At 48.8% G+C, this 21723-nt stretch overlaps 1 protein-coding gene across 13 annotated transcripts in view; it reads left to right on the forward strand.

Annotated features, from left to right (window-relative positions):
- Nucleotides 1-278: 278 nt before the first annotated feature.
- Nucleotides 279-21723, forward strand: part of Slc66a2 (solute carrier family 66 member 2) — a 37484-nt gene continuing 16039 nt past the window's right edge. For 2 of the 13 annotated variants that reach the window (XR_001782392.2, XM_006526522.4), the window contains exons 1-3: nucleotides 1305-1441; nucleotides 1820-2156; nucleotides 8458-8591. Coding sequence is in view for 11 of the 13 variants with exons in the window: in XM_006526522.4 (XP_006526585.1) it covers nucleotides 1954-2156; nucleotides 8458-8591 (337 nt within the window). In the remaining 2 variants the exon portion in view is untranslated. Of the gene's footprint in view, nucleotides 449-1199; nucleotides 1442-1819; nucleotides 2157-2480; nucleotides 4697-8457; nucleotides 8592-17499; nucleotides 20185-21723 lie in introns of those variants that run through there. The other 11 variants (XM_006526520.4, XM_006526519.1, NM_001164424.1 and 8 more) reach the window with 11 other exon arrangements.

Raw genomic sequence — 21723 nt, forward strand, 5'->3', positions numbered from 1 at the left:
TGCACTTGTCTGGGCTCCTGGAGGCGCCTCTGGCTTATGCTGTGCAGCAAAAGCTCCTATTTGTGTATCCACAGCCCATGGAATATTCAGGGCAAGTGGGGCGGCCATATGTAACTCCTAACATGCATCATGAGAGCCAGGAGAGGCAATGAGATCCTGGAAACTCTGGAGCCTTGGGCAGGGGTGTGGGTGTGGGTGTGGGTGTGGGTGGGGTGGGGTGTGTAAGAGGGTGGGGGTGTGTGCTAAATGGGAACACCTACTTCCCCTTCACCCGGTCCTGCCATAGCTCCCTTGAGTTTATTCATCTTCCTGTTCCTTCCTGGTGTAGAGTATTGAGTGTGTTGATTCAGGAAGTGGCTAGGGGGGCTGTGGGCCCCGCTGGAGGATAATCGCTTCCTGTCTTTTCCAGGCCCCTGGACAATCAAGCTTTGTTTGGAATTCATCTTAGGTGAGTCTTAAAATGATTTCCCCGCAAAACCACCCAGGTGGGGAACAGGACCAGATCTGGTGAAAAGGGAGATACCTGGTGGGATGGGTGGGGGTCAGTTGTGTTCTGGGGGCGGGGCGGGGGTTGCTCTGCTCAAGTACTGCGCCGAAGGAGAATGCCAGGCAGAGTTCGATGTGTTTCCTATTGTTGTCACCGGGTCTGGCACCTCACTGCCTAGGTCCCCTACTGACAGGTAGGGCAGCTCGTTCTTCTGGTTCAACTTGCTCAGCCCACCAGGGTCTATCGGAGGTTAGAAGTGTACTCGGGAATTCCTACGCTCTTTTCCTGTAAATGAGCACCCAGAGGATGACTGACCTCACATATGGAGGAGGAGGCTCAGCAATTGTGGCGTGCTGACGCCAGCCTTGTAGTCGCCTAGGGCAGACAGTGAGTAGTTCAGCGAACTCCCAAGCTCCAGTCCTTGGTAAGGGTTGCCAGCTCCTCATAGGCTTGTTCAGAGACTTTCAAAGACCCCTGGAATCCCGGGGAGGATGGCGTCCCAGGCCTAGAGCTGGCCGCTGTGACAGCTTTTTCCAACACCCAGTATTTCATCTTCAGCTGCTAGTGGCTCCGTAAGGCATCTACCCTGTGCCCAGCGCGCGGCGCTAGCTAGAGACCGTTCACGTGGTCACTTGGCCTGAAAGCGCCTCCCCGTAGGTTTTTCCTAATCTGGGACACGCAGCAGAGCAGAGTGCCCGCCACCTCTTCTGTCCCACCCGGTCGCGAGCGCGCGTGCGCGCGCGCGTTAGGACCCAGCGGGGTAGCCGCGGGACCCTGGAGTGGGCGTGACCTCCATTGTGACGCCACGGGGCGGGGCTTCCTCTGGCTGGGACTGAGGGACAGAAAGACCGACTGGCGCGGCGTGGCTGGTAAGGGACGCGGATTCAGCTCACTTTGGTTGCTCTTCGCTGTCGGGCGGAGCCTCCCTGAGGAACGTGAAGACTTGGGGTCCAGGTTGCTCTGCTTCCCTCTGGGCCACGCGTCCACCCCTCCCCCACTAGCTGAACCCGTTTTGGGGCGGTGTCACCCCCCGCGGCTATCGCGCCCGGGCGGTGCACCCCTTCCTTCCCTCTAACCCGGCGGGGTGCACTCCTACCTGCACCTGGGCGGCCCGCAGAGGGCCAGGCGCGCGTCGCCAGCTCCTTAGCCTTCCTGGAAGCAGGACGGGTCCTGGCTCTGCTGGGAACCCTCGCCGCGCGCCCCGGGGAGCCTGGGCTTCCGAAGCTGTGGGTGCGGAGCGCTGCGCTCCCAGGCCCTGCTAGACTCCAGGTCGGGCACAGGTGCGCCCTGGTCCAGCTCCTGTCAGTGCTTTATCTTTGTTTCCCCTTCCAGGTCGGGATGGTGGCTGACTGCGCAGGATAGCGGCGGCCATGTGGAGGTGACAGTCAGCTTGCGGACTCAGAGAGCCCAAAGGAGCTTGGCCCAGGTGGATATCGCTGGTTGGCAGCGCGGCCTCGGTGCTGGCGATGGAAGCGGAAGGCTTGGGATGGCTTCTGGTCCCGCTGCACCAGCTGGTTTCCTGGGTGGCCGCTGGGGCCATGGTCTTCGGAGGGGTAGTACCGTACATACCCCAATACAGGGACATCCGGAGGACTCAGAATGCCGACGGTTTCTCCACCCATGTGTGCCTGGTGCTATTGGTGGCCAATATTTTACGGATACTCTTTTGGTAAGTTCAGACTTTCCTACCTGGGAGTGCTGCTGGAGAGATGGCTTTGTTCTCACGGTTTTCAAGTGGCAGCGACTGGAACTATCTACTTCCCCCGAAAGATCTCTGGAAGAGCAGGCTCTTATTCTTCAACGGTGGTTGAGTAGCCTGAGCCGAATTTACTAGGACGCGCGGCATTTCCAAGATTGGCAGGGCTGGAGCAGAGAGCCAAATATAATCTCTCGATCTGCTCGTTCATTTACTGTGTCGTTACCTTTGTCTGATACATCCTGGAGCCTCACTGTAGGCTCAGTTTCTGGATCCCTGCCTTTTCTTTCTAGTGTGTGGAGTGGGGTGACAGGATGAGAAGTAATAAAGCTAGTTAGCAACAGGAAGGCTCCCTTGACTTGCTTGTGGGGAAAGCCTTCTGTTACATTTTTCTCCGCCTCTTTTTGTTTGTTTCAACATCAGGTTTTTCTAGGTAGCTCTGGTTGTCCTGGAACTTGCTTTGTAGACCAGGCTGGCCTCGAACTCACAGAGATCCACTTGTCTTTGCCTGCTGAGCACTGGCATTAAATGTGTACGGCACCACTGCTAGATTCTTCTGGACTTCTTAGGTGGGAAGTCAGACTTTTCCCTGTAAACTCAGGTGGAGCCTGTTTTTCTAACCCTGAGCCAGCTTCCTCTTTTTCATTTGCATTCTGTTGAGGAAGTTGAACAATTTTGAACAATTGTTTATTTATTTTAACAATTGTTGAAGCCCTGCTTACTTGAGGGTTTTGGTATTGCTTTGAGACTGGGTTTCACTCTGTAGCTCTGGCTGTCCTGGAGCTCACTATGTAGACCAAGTTGGCTTTCCAAGAGCTCAGGCGCCATCATGGTCAGATGACTTTTCAAAGGAAATTACAAAAAGGTTTCCTTGCTGCATGCTAAGATAAACATGTCTGTAGTTTTCCTTCTGGGCCTATCCTAAGCCCTCCATGCACATAGAAAGGCTGTTGATGCATTCTCCTGAAGGTAGCCAGCTGCCTGCAGAAGCCAGGGAGAAGGGATCCAAGAGAGCTGGTGTCAGAGTTCTTTGCTTTTGACTTTTTGTTTACTGTTGGAAATGGCCCGAGTTTCTACTAACTAGTGTTATAAAGTCAATTTGATTGATGGGTCAGCAGGGTGACTCAATGGGTAGAGGAGCTTGCTGCTAACCCTGAGTTCCTTCTCATGGTAGAAGGAGAGACTCAACTCCTGCTGGTTTGCCTCTGACCTCCACTCATGCACCACAACACATGCGCATATACACGTAAGGAAAGAAATGCCGTAAATCTACATTAAATAAATAAAACACACCCACTTTGTATAGTTTAGTGAGCTGTGCCAAAGGTGTCCACCCTGAATTTATGAGTAGGGAATTCGCTCTGCACTTTTGCATTCTGTCCCAGCACTGGGCCCCCTTTATCTCATGAGTGGGTTCTTGCCTGCGTCAGTTAGGAGGTTGGCTAGTGAGCTGACTCGGAAGTGAAGTAAGTTGGCAGCAATGAACGATGCCACCTTGCTCTTTGCCTGGGGTCAGGTGACTTCTGAGGAATGGGTCATTGAGGTCTCGATTAAAAAAAAAAGCTGGAGACTTGCATTTCAAAGATTCCACCCCTTTGCTTTCCCCTGAGAGGAGGGTGGAGGTCCCGAGCTGGGCTGTGACTGTGGCTGGGCTCCGAGAAGTAGCCTTAGTTACATCTAAGCAGCTCCTTCATTATAACTGTGCTCATACTATCGGTAGCTCCGGGTGCCCAGGATGGACCTTTGATTTCAGGCAGGCTGCCCAGTGTAGCCCAGTTTAACTCACTGTTTAACTTACGTAGGGGCAGGATATTTACTTTCAGGATTGAGGAATACATTTTCTCCAAGTCCTGAAGTAGGACTACTGACATGGTTTGGAGATAACCAGAAGTGAGGCCATTTTCTTTGTGTGCACTGGTGGAGAGGGAAACTAAGACTGGTCCGCTCGCCTGTTGTGCTGGGGCCTCTGAGAAGACCTCAAATACTTTTCACTGTGGGGGCTGGGCTGTCTTCTATGCATGCCAAACATGGTCCACAAATTGTGTTTTCAGTACAACCCATGTCCCTAAGTGTTCTGTGCTACCCAGGGCTCCTGTGGGCACTGTACACAGGGGCTCAGTTTCTCAGTATATTCTAGAAGACCGAGGAAGAGAGGAGCCGAGGGTCATGGCCTTCCTGAGCGTTTCATTTTGCAAAGTATCTTTGCAGACTTTCACAGGATGAAAGTCAGAGGTTTGGACCGTGTCTGGAACATGGCTGCCCATCTGTAGAGACCCTGCTGCTCCAAAACCATGTGCTGGCCCTGCTGTGCTTCTCCACAGTGCCTTCTGCAGCGCCGTCTAGACATCCCTGTCCAGATTCCACAGCTCGGCATCCTGTTAGATTTCACATAGCCGAAGGCTGTAGTGTCGGGTGCTTCGTTGGGAGCAATGACTGGAGCGATACACCCCTTCCCCATTTACACAACGCCTCCCACAGTGTGGAGAGCAGGTCCTGAATGTGATAGATTCCAGGTGAGATGGGAGCCTTCCAAACTATGAAAGGGGGAAAGTAGAATTCTCAGCAGTTTTCCCGTGCTAACTGGGACACAGACCTCCAAACTCATTTAGAGGTTTGTGGAAGGGTTTTTCTTCTCTTCCTTCTCCCTCCCTCCCTCCCTCCCTCCCTCCCTCCCTCCTTCCCTCCCTCCCTCCCTCCCTCCCTCCCTCTCTCTTTCTTTCTTTCTCCTACAGTCCTGCAGGAAGAGACTGATTTCACTGCAAACCTAGGGATTCTGAAGCCTGTGAAACTCTAATGTGAGCCCCTTACTTCTTATAATCCTCACGATGTTACAGAACTCACCTTTAGCAGGCTGCTCTCAATGGAATGTGGGTTACAGGATTTTGCAATTTTGATGTTGGAAGCTGGGGCCAAGTGACCCTTTATCTAATGTTTACAGGCCTTTTTTTATCTAAGAGGTGCCAGAGTGGGGCTGCAAGACTGGTGCCCAGGTTCTCCTTGAGCAAAGTTCTCCACCCAGTCCTGGAGATCTGAGGATGGAGAGTCTCAGTCTCTGCCAGCGCTGGCAGCAGGTCTTGGCTGTGATCTTGAAACACTGTATCCGAGGCGTGGTAACATTCTGCTACTGTGGCGATAAGTTTTCTTTGCTATGTAGGGAGTAGCTATAGAGGTGTGTACCCTCCCCCATAAGAGCTTTTCTGTTACTTTGGGACTTGGAGAAGTTGTTCATAGAACCAGCTACAGGACTTGGTGAACCTTGGGTACCCCACTCTTGCTCAGGTCTCTCTTGATGAGCTCTGGCGTTCATTCCTATGAGAATCCTTGGACCCACCACCCATAGCTGTGTGGTGGCAATTGCCACTTCTCCTTAGAAGAATTCTACTAACCTCCAGTCTTGAGCAGAAGAGGAACCATATACTCAATAGCAGACTGCCCCGAGGAAATCGAATTTCTTCTTCTTTGAGCATGACTATTTAACAAACCGTGACCAACAGCAAGTAACCAACAACCTATCTCAGTTCTCGGGGCCTTCGTATTGATATACCCTCTGAAAAGTCCCCAGAATTCTAAATGTCACAGAATCACAGAAAATGTTCTGCTGCTGGCAAAGTCACGCTGCTGTGAACAGTCTGAAGCAGCGCCATAACCCACACCTGGGATTAAAACAACACGTTCTTAGAGTAGTTCTGTTTTTCTTTTTTTTTTTAAGAAACCAAAATTTCAAAATTGTCACTACAGCAGACTGTTGGCATTAATTTGCAAAGAAATGGCACTTTTTAAAAATAGCTGTAAAAATTGATTATGTTAGACATTGTTTCCTTTTTTTTTGCCCCTTATGCCATTTGGAGTTGGGCTTTTTGAAAGTTTGTGACCTGTTATGGCTTCCTATAAATAAAGCCAGCCAGATTCTCAGCTCTGCTCACTGGAACACTATTATTGCCTTCCTTATTGTGGCCCTCGAGCTCATTAGGATTGATTTTGATGTGGTGTATGGGAACTTAAACCTTGACTTTTTTTTTTTTTTTCTCCGTAGTCTTAATAGTAACAGGAGTCAGTCAGTTTGTTTGGGAAGCTACGCCTTCAGTCTCCTAGCTTCATGGCGCTGAGGTGGCCCTTTCCCATGTTAACCTCCCCGTGTAATCTCTGTGAGCAAATTGCCAGCTAGATAGCCAGGGAGGAAGTTTCTAGGAGCAGAGCAGCTAAGGGCTTGGTTCTGTCTACCAGGAGCTCTGCCATCATGATTTGAAAGAAAAACTTTTTGCAAGAAAACACTGAGGTTCCAAGACGGTGGTGGCTCATGATCTGGGGTTAATGTGGTAACCACAGGATCCAGGGACATATCCTAGGAACAGAGCTTGTCTTGCCAGTGCCAGCTCCTGTGTCCACTCGGTGCCTAGGCGACCCTTTCCTTTGTTTTTCCCACTTCCTAAGCTTCCTCACGCAGCTGCGTAGTCTGTGGAGCTTATGAACTCACAGGGGACATTTGAGCCTTGAAAGCTGCACAGAGGGCTTATCCTGCACTTGGAATTTCCAGTCTTGGCTTGCCACCCCACAGGAAGCTGAGACTTGCCCTGATTGCGGAGGGGAGCCTGGCCTGCAGCACGCCCTTCCTTGTGGAAGGCCTTAAACTGTTGGCTCTGCTTATCTGGGCGGAGGCATGCCCCATGGGCATCTGTGTAGAAAATGTCCAGAGCTCTCTGAAGGCCCTCAAGCTGGTTAGGATTCTTTCTGATCGTGAATTGCTTGTAGACATAACTTTCAGGAACTGAAGGGGGTTTTCAGGTTCGTTAAAGGGTTGGGTGCTCTACACGGTGGTACAGCTATTCCTCACAGAACGGGCAGGCCTGACAGACACACTCTTTAGAGACACAGGCAAGGTGGTTTGCCTGTCTCCAACTGGTCTTTTACCAATTGCTCTCACCGTAGAGTTCTGTGAAATGCTTTTCTCTTAAAACGTTATTGACAGACCTGGCTTGGAACTTACTATGTAGCCCAAGCTGGCCATGACCTTATGCTCCTCCCACTTCAGTCTCCCAAGTGTGGGTGTATAGGAGTGCACTGTACACCCGGCATGTGAAATACTGCTTGCTTTTCATTTGTGGGTTGATTTTTAGCAAGTTTCTACTGTAGTAGTAACTACATGAATGCTAGAATGTGTCTCTGAGCAGGCTTGGTGCTGGGTATGAATCAGTACTACCATTTCCTCCTGTGTCCCTCCTGCCTATAGGCTCAGGAGCTACATGTTGTACTGGCTGCCCTCTTCAGCCCTGGAGGTAACTTTTGTCCCAGGAGACCAGTGTAGTAAGGGGCCACAGACATGGGAGAGAAGGCTGGGCCTGTTATTTCACTTTCAGGAGGTAGAGCTGCTGTGTAGAATCTTTTGAATTTCAAGTGCTAACCACCAGTTAACGGTCTTGGAAATAACTTTCAGATCAAATAAACTCTGGCCAATGCCAGCCTGCATTTGTGCTTCACCAGGCTGTGTTGGGACCTGCCTTTGAGGATGAGCTGTGTCAGCTTGTCTGTGTGTTGCACTCTGGTGGTATTCTGATCTGCCAAGGATGTTATCCACAGACCCTGTTAGTTGCTGAATTGCACTTCTGCCCTCCAAAGCTGGCCCAGCTGATGAAATATTCAACACTAGTGGGAGCTACTGGAGTGGCTGGGGGGAGGGGTTGCCCCGGGAGGGAAAGCAGCCCTGGGCTAGGAGGCCAGGAGTGGAGGAAGGATCTTTGGTGGTGCTAGCTCTGGCTGCTCTTTCTTGTTAGTGGAAGATGTATATAAAAATTTAGCACCAGGCTATATGTCTTCCACATAATACTTGCTCATGGGGCAGGAAGCAGAGCTACCGTGGTGTGGAAAGAGTCTCTTGTCTGGTTAAGATTAGACTTTGCCAGGATGGTAGGTATGTAGGGTCCTTTCATACCAATATGTGGCCCTGAGTGGGGCATCTGTGACTAGGTCACAGAGTCCATCGAGGACAGACATGAGCTTTGGGAAAGCCTCAGGTGAGCTCAATGTTCCAGGGTCCTTGCTGAGTCTGACCTGGGTGGGTCCCTTGGCCCTTCCTCATTCTAGGTTGGTCCCACACAAACCCTGGAAGTCTAGGCAAGCAGGTACCGGGACTGTGATGCTTGCACAAGACCCTCGCCTCGGCTCCTTTCTGTTATGCAGCTCAGGCCCTGGTTGAGGAGAGACTGGAAGTCCTGGCAGGGGCTGGCGGCATCTGCTTCCTTCCTGACGCGGGCTCTCCCTCTCTCTCTCCCTCCCTTAGGTTCGGAAGGCACTTCGAGTCCCCGCTCCTGTGGCAGAGCATAGTCATGATCCTTACGATGTTGCTCATGCTGAAGCTCTGCACCGAGGTCCGCGTGGCCAATGAGCTGAACATCAAGCGCCGCTCCTTTGCAGGTGGGTGTGACATCTTCTAGAAAAGTCGTGCTCAGCCCTCGGGCAAAGCTTAGCTCTTGGGAAGCTGAAGCCACTTCAGTGTTTTTAACCTGGGCAGCTTTCATTTTCACGGAATGGCCATTATCTGCAGTTGATTTTGTATATTGTAATTGTATCTTTTCCATATTGTAACAGACTAAACATTTCACAGCCTCAAACAATTAAGGACTTCTTTCCTGGAATATGGGTGAGGTTTTAATTTATCTTCTGGGCTCTCTTTGCTCACATCCTGACTGCGTGTTGTCACAAGAACCAGAGAAGGCAGAGTCATTGCTGTGTGCCCTGCCAGGTGACTCAAGCCCCAGTCGTGTGCCCTTTAGCTATGCTTCACACCCATCTAAGGTGTAACACACCCACCCACGTCTGTGTATTCTGTGGGCCGAGGACCCCGGGCAGTATCCATCACATCCTTACCCCTGGACCATCCTGGATTAACCTCTTGCTGTCTCTGGCCTCTCCTTCACAGAAGCTTCATATGATACGCTGGTCAGTGTAGGCTGGCAGGCTTGCGGGAGAGTTAACTTCCACCTCCTCCGGATTCTAATTTAATTCTCTTCCTCTTCTTCCTCCTCCTCCCCTCTCTCTTTTCCTTCCTTTCTTTTTTTTTTGGGGGGGGGGGTAAGTTGTTTGTTTTGAGACAGGGTTTCTCTGTATAGCCCTGGCTGTCCTGGAACTCACTTTGTAGACCAGGCTGGCCTTGAACTCAGAAATCCGCCCGCCTCTGCCTCCCGAGTGCTGGGATTAAAGGCGTGCGCCACCACGCCCGACCTCTTTTCCTTTCTGTGATACTAATTCTCTCTCCATAACTCATGCTGGCCTTTAAACTCTCAATCCTCCTGCATTCACTTCCTTGGTGCTAAGTAGGCACACACCTCCATACCCAGCAAAAGCCTTTCTTTTTTTTTTCTTTTTTTCTCTTTATTCTTCTCTCATAAATTATATCCCAACCACAGTATCCATCCTTCCACTTCGCCCAGCACCCCTAAAACCTTTCTTTTTTTTTTTTTTTTAAAGATTTATTTATTTATTATATGTAAGTACACTGTAGCTGTCTTCAGACACTCCAGAAGAGGGAGTCAGATCTTGTTACGGATGGTTGTGAGCCACCATGTGGTTGCTGGGATTTGAACTCCTGACCTTCGGAAGAGCAGTCGGGTGCTCTTACCCACTGAGCCATTTCACCAGCCCCCAAACCTTTCTTTTTATCTTTCCATTAATGAGCTAGTAGCTCTCTCTCTGGATTTGTCTGAAGTGCGTGCGTGCGTGCGTGCGTGCGTGCGTGCGTGCGTGCGTGCGTACGTGCTTTTTGAATCTTGCTTTTAGAAGTATTTAGTGCTAGTTTGGGAGCTGCTTGGAAGGAGGCTTTAACTCTGTCTTTGATCATTTATTTTTACCCCATTAACAGGATGCTTCTGTGTTTCTGTTTCCACCTGGTTTTTGTTAAACAGGTGATGCCACCCCCGGTCGTCCTAGAGAGTGGCCACACCTGGTTTAGGGGAAAAGCCGATATGGGTGGTAGCTCACTTGTTTCTCCTGGAGTGTTCTCATCCATTCTTCCCATTGGTATCATCATTCCTATTCCTCCCTGAGTATCTATTCCCCGCCCTCCTGGCGTGAACTCAAACGACACCAGTGTTAGTGCGGATAATACTGAGAATCCTATCAGGATGGGTATCATAGAGGAGCTGAGCTTTACGGCTCTACTTGGTGCCGTGGGCTTGCCTCCTAGAAGCACGGCCTGTCCTCTGTGCTCCAAGCTTCCACAGAGGGAGCTCTGAGTCCCTCTGAGCCTCAGCCTGCCCTGGGAACAGAATGTCATCCTGCCTACAGGATGGTGGGTCCCTCACCACCCTCACACACTGCAATACCGAAAGGCTAAGGAGACTGTTGTACACAGGATGCCAGAGGCTCCCTGCAGGTTTGTGCTGCTCCTGTGCTGTAAATATGAGGACAGGTTTGTGACTTTCGCTGCCATGGGTGTTGGCTCTGACGGCGGCCCATGTCAGCTGTCAGGTAGAGAGCGTTTGCACACGGTGCAGCGTTAGAGCACAGTGTTCATTTTGAGAGCCACTTTGTACATGTCCCTTCACCTCAGGTGACGGTGACTTCAGGGAGCTGTACAATCATACCTAAGTGCCATATGGAAACATGGTCTAGACCAGAGAGTGTGTGGGTCATGGAGTCCCAACTGTTCTCTTGTGCGGTGGTGGTCTGTGTAGATTTCCAAGGCACTACTTATATGTTGGTAACTAGGATTGAGCTAAATGGTGAATCAAACAGTTTGCAGGGTTAGGACTGGGATATGAATTTTTATTGGGGGCTCCAGAAGGGCATAGTAGTGACCCCGGAATGGCCTCTGCTTTAGGAAGGGCCTCTGCAAATGTGATTACGATTGGTGATCTTGAGAGAGAGCATCATCCTTGGTCCCCTGTGGCTGATTTAACTTCAAGGGCTAGAGCAGGACTCACCCCTGGCCCCAAGAGTTGCTGGGCCTTAAACCTCTCTACCTATCATGGGGCAGTGGTGTTTGTTGGAGAATTATTTATTTTTGCTGTTCTTGTTGTTGTTATTATTGTTCTTGTTGTTTTTTAGATAGGTTCTTGGATGTCTTAGAACTCACCATGTAGACCAGGCTAGCCTAGAACTCACAGAGATCCTCCAGCCTCTGCCTCCCAAATGCTGCAACTAAAGGCATGTGCTACCACACACTCCTGAGAATTCTTGATATTTTACATCTTTAGCACTTTTAGTTTTGAGTCCAGTTCATATTTTCAGGGCTTCGGGCCTGCTTTGTTTAAGACACTGATCTTAGTGTATTCCTAAGAATAGTTTTAATGAAATGTGTGGGTCCATTCCCAACCATCTGTCGGAAGGCTGACAAGGGTGGTGTGTGTGGAAAAAAAAAAAACAACAGAAATGCACTCTGGTGCCAGCCCACAGCCACCCATTCCTGCAGCTGCCAAGGTCCCAGGGCCCAGGAGACACTTCACTTTCTTGCCAGCAGCTATATTTTAACACAGAAGGTTGGTGACTTCTAACAGACCTTTTCCAGTTTTCCTAATATTATACTTTCAATTTTAGTGGTAACTAATTCAATTTACCAGTTAAAATTAAAATCAAAACAAAGAAAAAAAAAAAGAAAGAAACTGGACATGCCTTAAACATGCACGTGGGAGGCCAAGTCAGGTGAATTTGAGTTCAAGGTCAGCTTGGTCTACACTGCAAATTCTGATCAGCCAGGGCTGCACAGTAAACTCCTTTATCAAAACATGAAAGGAAGGAAGGAAGGAAGGAAGAAAGGAAAGGGAAAGAAAGAAAAGGAAGAGAGAGAAAGAAAGAAAGGGAAAGGAAAGGAAAGGAAAGGAAGAAAAAGCGAAAAGGAAAAGGGAGCAATCTCAAACATCAAATATGGGCACTGTTGTCTTGCTATAAAGAACATGCACTGGGAAGACTCACAGTAGACTTTGAGGAAGACTGAGGTAAATGAAGTAAAACCGACCCCCGTGACTATCTTGGATATTTTTGGTACACTTTCCAAGGTCTTTTTTTTTTTTTACTGTCAGTGGCTTTTCACAAAAATCTGTGAAACTTCCAAAAGTAGAATCAAACTTAAGAATTCTGCACATTCCATGAGACTCTTTCCAGCCTCCTCTGCTCACTAGAATGAGGGCTTTAAGTACTGGCTCTGGGGGAGGCAGGGAGCAAGGGTGGTCCCGTGGGACAGTGTGAAGTCCCTTCCCGCCAGGCATGTGCTCTGTGGGCGTGTCCTGGGGGTGCTGGGGGTGCTTTGGTTTTCAGTTTCAGCTTTTAGTATGTAAAATCACTAACATTTATAAAGTGAAGAGAAAGTCTGAGGACGCCCATTTTGTGATTGAACCCACACTGTGAACCCACCCTGACCCCTCCTGAGCCTATACCCTGACCCCCAAACCCACTGGGGTTGGGGCCCAGGTTTGTCTGTGCTAGACAGGTCCTCTATCACTAAGTGGCTTCCCAGCTCAGTCCAGCATGTCTCAAGGCAAACCCCAGACGTCACTGCATTTATAAATGACTCAAATATATCTCTAGAACAGCAGTTCTGAACCTGTGGCTTGTGGCCCCCTTGGGGACCCTTTCACAGGAGTTGTCTAAGACCATGGGAAAACACAGATATTTACATTACCATTATTTTATTTTTTTTAAAGATTTATTTATTTATTATATCTAAGTATACTGTAGCTGTCTTCAGATGCCCCAGAAAGGTGGGGGGGTCAGATCTCATTACAGATGGTTGTGAGCCACCATGTGGTTGCTGGGATTTGAACTCAGGACCTTTGAAAGAGCAGTCAGTGCTCTTTACTGCTGAGCCATCTCCCCAGCCTTCTACATCACCATTTATAACAGTAACAAAATTACAGTTATGAAGTAACAACAAACATAACTTTATAATGCGGGGGTCACCTCGATATGAGGAACTGTATTTAAGGACCCCTGCATTAGAAGGTTGAGAACCACCGCTGCAGAAGGTAACGTGGGAAACAGCCAGAATACCCATGCCACCCATACAAATGCACAATTCCGTATAACCAGACATTTAGAATTCCATTAGACATTGGAAGTTTCTGGTGGTTGGTTCTGACTTTTGGCTACTTGGCTTCCTTGAATCAGGGTCTGAGCACAGGCATTCTGTGAGGGCTGGTCGCCTGTGTTGCTCAGTAGCTGGACTGATGTGTTTGTCTTTCTCTTCTTTTTAACATTAATTACTCTTGATTTAGAACCCCTCCCCAGCCTCCTTTCTCCCTGCACCGTCCACCATGAACTGTGGTTTATCTGTTGGTATCTTAACTCCATGTGGACCTCCAGCACTCTGCAGCAACTTCAGGCCGGAGCTGGAGACTCCGGAGGACCTCCAGGAGGCTCTGAGGTAGATACTTCAGTAGGCATCCATAGCAATTGATGCCTCTCTTGTCTTTTTTGACCTGGAAAAGAATCTTAAAAGTGACTGGATTGGTTCCAGGAAGTCTTTTTGGGCTTTCAGGACACCGATGTCAGGGTTGTTGGCACCCGAGGAGACCCTTTATCATTGAGGACTGCACAGTGTTTGTGCACGTGTTTGGTAGAGCACCTCTGGGCAGAGGTGACTCCATGTCCAGTGACTGAGTGTCCAGGGGTTTGGTGTGTGGCGGAAACGAAAGTCTCCATCAGTGTGCACCTGACTTGCTAGGAGCTGCAATGATGCCTTTACGTTAAGTTGATGTATACATTCCAACATGGTTGCTGGCATGATATGTTCCACCTGGCTGCTGGTGCTCACTTGTTCAATGGGAGCCCTTGGGTGGAAGGGCTAGGTCTTTGGACTACAAGACTACTGCTCTGGACTACAGTGAATTGTGTCTTAGCAGAGCTCTAGTATTAGATATCACAGGTCATGGATATTGTCTTAGTCAGGGTTTCTATTCCTGCACAAACGTCATGGCCAAGTAGCAAATTGGGGAGGAAAGGGTTTATTCAGTTTACTCTTTCACATTGCTGTTCATCACCAAAGGATGTCAGGACTGGAACTCAAGCAGGTCAGGAAGCAGGAGCTGATGCAGAGGCCATGGAAGGATGTTGCTTACTGGCTTGCTTCCCCTGGCTTGCTCAGCTTGCTTTCTTACCGATCCCAAGACTACCAGCCCAGGGATGGCACCACCTACAATGGGTCCTCCCACCCTGAATCACTAATTGAGAAAATGCCTTACAGCTGGATCTCATGGAGGCATTTCCTCAAGGGAGGCTCCTTTCTCTGTGATAACTCCAGCATGTGTCAAGTTGACACACAAAACCAGCCAGGACAGGTGTCATCTGGCTTTTTCAGTGGGACGAGGTGGGAGGTCTTTTTTGGACTCGGAGCCCCTTGTTTCTGTACACATTCTTCCTGCTGAGCCTTTGTGGCTCTGAGAGCATCTGGGCTTCAGACGTGGCTCTGTTCTTCCACCACCTGTGTCTCAGGAACCCAGAGTATTATGGGATGTGTGCCATCGCCCACGCCACTTTCACAAGTGAGAATAACAATGCCAGCAATGTGTTTGCTAGAACAGTGGGTAGCTTGGGGGATTACACACTCGTGTTCTGGCGGAGAAGAGCCCCAGAGTCCCCATGAGCGGTGCCCTTTCCCAGATGCTCTACCGACTGGATTCGTGTGTTCATTTGAGTGATTTTGTTTCTAATTTACTTCTTCTTTTTTAATTTAAGTTTTGTTTTATAGTGTATTTCCGTTTTAAATTTCTCTTACTAGTTATTTGACAGAATGTGCCTCAGAGTCAGGTTGAATTTATCTGACATGTGTCTCATCTCTTAGTGCCCAGAGCTCCAGATTGGGACTTTCTGGGGTAGGTGGCTAGTATCTATTTATGGGTAGAGGTTTCTTTCACTGTGATGAAAATGTTCTAAATTGGTGGTCATGGTGAATGCCCCTGTGCGTGAGTAAGAGCCATTGAGCCGTGAACCTTATGAGGTAAATTGTTACGGAGTGTTGTGTGTGAGAAGTTGCCTTTGCCAAGGCTTTGCTCTTGTGAGGCCTGTTACAGCAAGAACTTGTGTGTCAGGCCTGCATCTCACCCTAGTTCTAAGCTTGGCTTACCTCAGTTTTCTCTCCTGAGTGGCCCTCTCTATCCCTTCCACCTGCAGCCATTGTCTACAGCCTGTCGTGCGGCCAACTTGGGTGGTCTTGGGGAAACAGGGCACACTGGGATCAGCTCTTCAGAATTCCCACCCGAGGGCTAGGTTAACCTTCAGGTTACCCTAAATCTGAAGTAGGTAAAAAACAACCTGGCCTGTGTTTTTCTTGCAATCTGGCCTTAGAAGTCACATAGCCATCTGAGGATCTGGGAGAGAGAGAGAAAGACAGACAGACAGACAGACAGACAGACAGACACACACACACACACACACACACACACACACACACACACACACTGTAGTGGCTATTCCTGGTTGTCAACTTGACTATATTTGGAATGAACTACAATCCAGAATTGGAAGGCTCACCAGTGACCCTTATCTGGAGGCTTGGAGATCCTTATCTTGATCTTGGTTTGGAGATCTTGAGCCATAGTGGCTATGGATTCCAGAAGATTGAATCTCCGAGTTTAAGGAACACACCTTTAATCTGGGCTACGCCTTTCATCTGGGATTAAAGGTGTGGCGGAACACACCTTTAATCTGGGCTACACCTTCTGCTGGAGACAATATAAGGACATTGGAAGAAGGGAGTCTAGCTCTTGCTCTTGCTCTTGCTCCTTCGCCTGCTTGCTGTGTGAGACTGAGTAACTGCTAGATCCTTGGACTTCCATTCACAGCTGTGACTGAACAATTGTTGGGAATTGGGCTGCCGACTGTAAGTCATCAATAAATTCCTTTACTATCTAGAGACTATCCATAAGTTCTGTGACTCTAGAGAACCCTGACTAATAAACACACACACACAAACATAAAAGCCCAGAAACAACACAGTTTCTCAAGTTACACTCCACACAACTAGGGCCCAAGTTACACTCCTGATGCATAGCATCCAGCCATTTCTGGGACCACACCCAGACCCCCGGTTCTTCTGGAGAGTGGAACAGATCTGTGGGGATGGGTGATGGTTGCAAATGCCCTGTGCTTTCCTCAGTGTGAGACTTTCTCCCGTCTCCCTGCTCTCTACACAGCAGTTTTCAGCGCTAAGCCTGGCTGACCGTGGAGACCGGAGACTGTAGGAGCTTCGGTGCCCGCTGCCATGACAGGTCTTACACAGCTCCGTCCGGGGTCACCGTTGGTCCTTTGCTCTGCCCACACTTTGTGTCCAAGTGTTCCAGCATGTTCTCCCTCTCTTTCTGCATTCGTGGGTCTTGATCTTTAAAAGAGACGTGGGTAAAATTGGCCAAGTCACAGTGGGCGCCAGGAGGCATGGTGCCTGTGGCCTGCAGATCACAGATTCAATGATAGGTCCCCACTCCTCCTCAGCAGCGCCTCACGTGAAGAGATCCTCTGCTTTCAGCTCTGAGCTGTTTACTTCCACACAGTGCTGGTAGGGACGCAACCTATGACCTCAGATCTGCTTCAACAATTTAAACCCCAGAAAGGGAGAGCTGCCAGCTGGCCCGAGGCACCCTGGCATGGAGTGCTGTGTGCTGTTGACCCGGTGCAGGGCTAGCTGGGAGGTTAAAGTATAACCTGTTGATGGTTTCTGATGTCCTGCCTGTTCCAGGTGAGATGTCTGCCCAGGCAGGCTGTGTGTCTTCATCACAATGTCTCTGCTACACACCTGTCACATTCACTGTTAAACTGGCTGCCCTTTGGCAGTGGAGCTGTTGCTGTGTGAACTCTAGAACTACTGTGCCATGCAGCCCGAGAGAACATTTCAGCCCCGGATTAACTGTTCTCAACCACGGGCTCCCTGAGCTTCTAGGGACATGAGAAATGGGGCCTGTCCTACAGCCCTTGTTAATGTCCCTTGTTTGCAGGAAAGGAGTGAGAATGTGCAGGCTTAAATTTGGTGGCGTTTCTCCCCTCCCCTCCCCTCCCCTCCCCTCCCCTCCCCTCCCCTCCCCTCCCCTCCCCTTCCCTCCCCTCCACTCCCCCAGTCTCTCCCCCTTCCCCTTCCACCCCATACTCCTGTTCACTGTCCCAGGATATTATTAGAAGAGGGTAGATTGGAGAACAGTTCAGAAAGTGGATTTTTGAACACAAAGAAACAAAAATCGTTCTCCCTGCTCTGATGTTGTTTTAATGTTGTCCTTTGTTTGCTTGTTTGTTTTTAGAAACTCAACAATCCTAGGAAATCCCCGCTTGCCAGTGTTAAAACCAGTCTGTTTTTGTCTCCTTTCTCTTTGTTTGTTTGTTTTTCTCTCTCTCTCTTTAAATGTAGCCACAGACAGTAAGGATGAAGAACTCAGAGTGCCCCCCAGGCGGCCCTACCTGGGTATGTACTACTGAGACCCTGACTCCATTTCACCCTGCGGCCTGTCCCTCTGTCAGCACGTCCACCTCGAGTCGCTTCACCACGCATGGCCTGTTCACGGCAGGACACACTTATTAGCCCACAGCCCGCTGCTCTCGGCCTGGACTATTTAGAACCTGCCGATTTCAAGGGAGGGGTGGACCAAAGGGAAGAAGAGTGGACGTGGAGAATTCAAGATTACAAGCTTGGTGCTTGTCACAAGCCGTCCCTACTGATGGTGTGCTAGTGGAGTTACTACCCCTCATGCCCTCTTCAAGTGCTCACTGCTAGTATGCAGAGGGAGCACTGGCTTTGTCAGTGTGGGCTCTGCTGCAGCCTTACTGAGCTCTGTTGGCTCCGGCACCGGTTCCTGTACTTCTAGACTTCTAGAGATTGCCCACCTGAAAAGTCACCTCACCTGCGAGAAGGGACAGCATTTTGCTTCTTCCTTCCAGTCTTCCAGATCCCCTGACTGGACAGAGGCGAGACAAGACGTGCGAGTTCTGCTCTTGGCTTTACTGAGGACTTCTGGGTTTTGCAGTTGTCTTTAATGCTCATATGGTTTTGCTTTGCTGTCATGAATGACGCTGACCCTGGCTCGGCACTGTGCTGTGTCTGTGGACATGACAGCCTTTTATTCTGCTTTCATGGGGCTTTGCGTGTGTGTGTGTGTGGGGGGGGGTCAACCTTTGTGTGTTGAGCTAAGTTCCGTTTGATGATGGTGTCTAGTTACCTCTTAACTGCCGGGTGCTGTTTGCTGATATTATGCTGAGGGCTTTTAATGTCCCTACTCATGAAAAGTTTTGGTCTGCAGTCCTTTTTTCTTGATGGCTTTGGTTTTATTTTGGTTAAATATAAGCCAGTGTTATTCTGAATACTGGGTAATGAGGTAAGTTCCTGAGTGTCTGTGAAAGGCCGCCGTCAATCCTCTTGAAAGTTTTGGTTGGTTTCCTTGTATGGCTGGTTTCACCTGGGCTTCTTCTCTAACAGTGGCAGCCCTACCTTGTTCTGCACCCAGCTAGATTCTCTGTCACTTTCGTCACCTATCTTGGCTCATCTGTATTGTGGCTTGGTTTCAGATTCATCCCAACAAACGTCTCCAGTTGTGGTGTAGTCACTCTTCTTCGTGTTCTTTTTAAATCCCTTTTCCTGGCCCTGGGTGCCAGGGCTTTTATTCTTTATTCTGGTCATTTCAGTCCCTTCTCTTTCCTTTGCTTCTCTCCTTACGGACTTGTCAGTTTCGCTGATCTTTTCAAAGAGCTAACTTTTCCTTTTGTTGATTTTTTTTCTTTATCTAGTTTGCTTCATTCCACTTTAACCCCCCCTCCCCATTATTTGTCTTCTCCTGCTTTTGCCTTAGCACTTTCTTCTGAGTCCCTTGCATGGAGGAGTATTGATTTCAGGGTTTTTTCCTATTGTACTATGAAACATGTTTACAGCCATGAGACTACTCCGAGATGGTGGACTGACCTCCTGTGTGTTTTGGTCTGCTATGCTTTTTTTTTTTCTCCTATCTTAAAGTGTTTTCTCATCTTCTTCAAAATTTCTCTGACCCACTCACAGTTGAAGAATATCTGGCAACCTTCTCGTTTGTGAATCCCTCAAATCTCTCTGTCAACTTCTGTTATCATCTATAGTAACTGTAGAGAAATGCGTCCATTCAGATCCTCCAGAGTGAAGCTTGTTCTGGGACCTCTCCTAAGGAGTCTCTCCAGGAGATAGATGGTCCTTGTTGCTATAGGAGCGTCTCAGATGGTCCTTGTTGCTATAGGAACGTCTCAGATGGTCCTTGTTGCTATAGGAACGTCTCAGATGGTCCTTGTTGCTATAGGAGCGTCTCATTGTTGAGGGAAGCGGGTGTCTGTTGGGTTGAGGTTTACAGCAGTGCCGTGGTCTTCTCTTATCTCCTGTTTTATCTGCTCAGTTGTATCTATTTTGAAAGCTGGCATCGAAACTTCCAAATACTTGTTAATTCTTTCACTTCTGTCAGGTGTGGCTTTCTTGATTTCAGAGCAGTTGTTAGGTGCGTATGTAGTTGTTAGAGACTGGCCCTTTTGTTATTACAAATGCCTTCTACGACATTTTTGTTGTTTGAAGGCCCCCTTCCTGCCCAGTATTGAACCCAGGGCCTCATGCACAGGACACACTACCACCAAGTTACCTCCCCAGCCTTCTCCCTTTTTCTCTTGAGGCTGGGTTCACTAATGTTGCTTAAGCCTTGAATTGACTCTGCAGCCCAAGCAGGCCTTGAAGGTTTGACCCTCTGCCTCAGCCTCCCAAGGTGCTGAGTAACTGGCCTACCCCACAGCTGTGCTTGCAACTTACTCCAATATTAGCATAGCCTCTGTGAATCCCTGTGGTTATGCTCCGAAGAGCGGCAGGCAGATAGCAAGTTCAAGGCCACCCTGGGCTGCATTGTAAGATCTTGTCTCAGAACATAATTAAAAAACCACAGGGCCAGCGGGCCGGTTAAGCTGGGATTGGGTGCTTGCTGTTGAGCCTGGCTCAGAACCCATGGGATGGAAGGAAAGAACCAACTCTTACAAACTGATTGCTGATCCTCACCGGGGCACCAATGCACTCACAAGTAGATAAATAAACGTTGGCTCAAACAAAGCAATCTCTGCCCTCTTATCTGACTCGTGTTTGCTGGTTTTGATCTCTGCCTGTCATTCATTTGTGGTTTGTGTATACCTGCTCTTTTACAGCTTTTATAGTAAGTGATCAATTCCTTTAGTGACTTGTAACTATATAGTGATAACTTTTTTCTTAGTGGGTTTTCTGAGGCTAACAGTACAGATTTTTAACTTACCAGAATCTTTTAAATTTGTATGAACTTCATTTTGGTGAGACACAGAAATCCTTGTGGAATTCCTCCCTCCTTCTTCTGGTGGTGTGAGGACTATGTATGCATTTTGTTTACGGGTGTTACAAGTCTAACCGTGTGCCTTTGAATTGTTACTTTGTATAGATTTTGCTCCTTTCAGAGAGAAGTTACCGTGTCAACCTTCTTTCTGTGTGTTGGCTATCCTGTTTTCTGTCTGTGGAACTTAGTTACCACCGCCAGGCCTTACTGTCTTCCTGTGTTGCTTTGGTGGCTGTATTATGGAAGGCGTGTTAAAACACCCCATATAGCACCGTAACATATTGGTTTTTGGTACTTTCTTTGTAAGCCAGTTAAGAAAGGTGTGTGTGTGTGTGTGTGTGTGTGTGTGTGTGTGTGTGCTCGCGCACATAGGGAATGTTTTTTCTTAAAACATTGTTTTCCAATGCAGCTCTGACTGTCCTCAGCATTCTACCCTGTCTTCAGTGCTAGAATTATAGGTGGGACCCACCATGCCCGGCTCCCTCGTATGTTTTTGGAGCAAGGTACATCATTTCCTTTATGCATACTTCATTCTTGTTATGAGCATTCACATGACCTCTAGGTCACTTGATTTCCACATGGAAAGCCACAGTTGCCCAGTTCTTGTTTATCTGGGGACATTGGTTTCTTCTCCTGTGGAAAGCTTCCTCCAGGCTGACGGTTGATTTTCCTTTCAGCCCTTTGAATGCCATCCCTCTGCCTTCTGAACTCCATTGTGTCCGATGAGAAGTGGTTGGCTCATCTTCCTGGGGGTCCCCTGTAAGTGACATCTCTGTTCTCCTGCCGCTTCTAAGATTTTGTCCTTGTCTCTGACATTCAGCCGCACCTTGGTGAGGTATTGGGATCTGTGTTTCTGTACTTGGAGGTAACGGAGCTTCTCGGGTAGGCGGGAACCCGTGGTCACAGTGTGAGTCCCTTGCCCGTTCCTTCCTCTCCTCCTCTTCAGGATGCCCGCTATGCCTGTGTTGCTGCACTTGGTGCTGTGTCTGTTTCTCAGAAGCACTGTTCATTTTCTGTCCTTAGGCAGCAGCATCTCCGTGGAAGTATCTTGAAGTTGGCTGACCCTTCCATTGGCTCAGATCTCTTGTTGAGCACCAGTAATGGCTCTTATTTCAGACACAGCCTGCAGCTGGCTCCAGGTTCTCCTGGTTCTCACTGATTGATCTCCCTTTAGAAACATTCTTATGCCAAGTGAGATGACGTCCTCATACCTCTGTTGGTTCTTTATATTCTTTGGATTCCTTTAGTTCTCACTGTATAGTTACAAGGTTATTTTGAAGTTTTGT

This window comes from Mus musculus, chromosome 18, assembly GCF_000001635.26.
Source record: "Mus musculus strain C57BL/6J chromosome 18, GRCm38.p6 C57BL/6J".
NCBI lineage: Eukaryota > Metazoa > Chordata > Mammalia > Rodentia > Muridae > Mus > Mus musculus.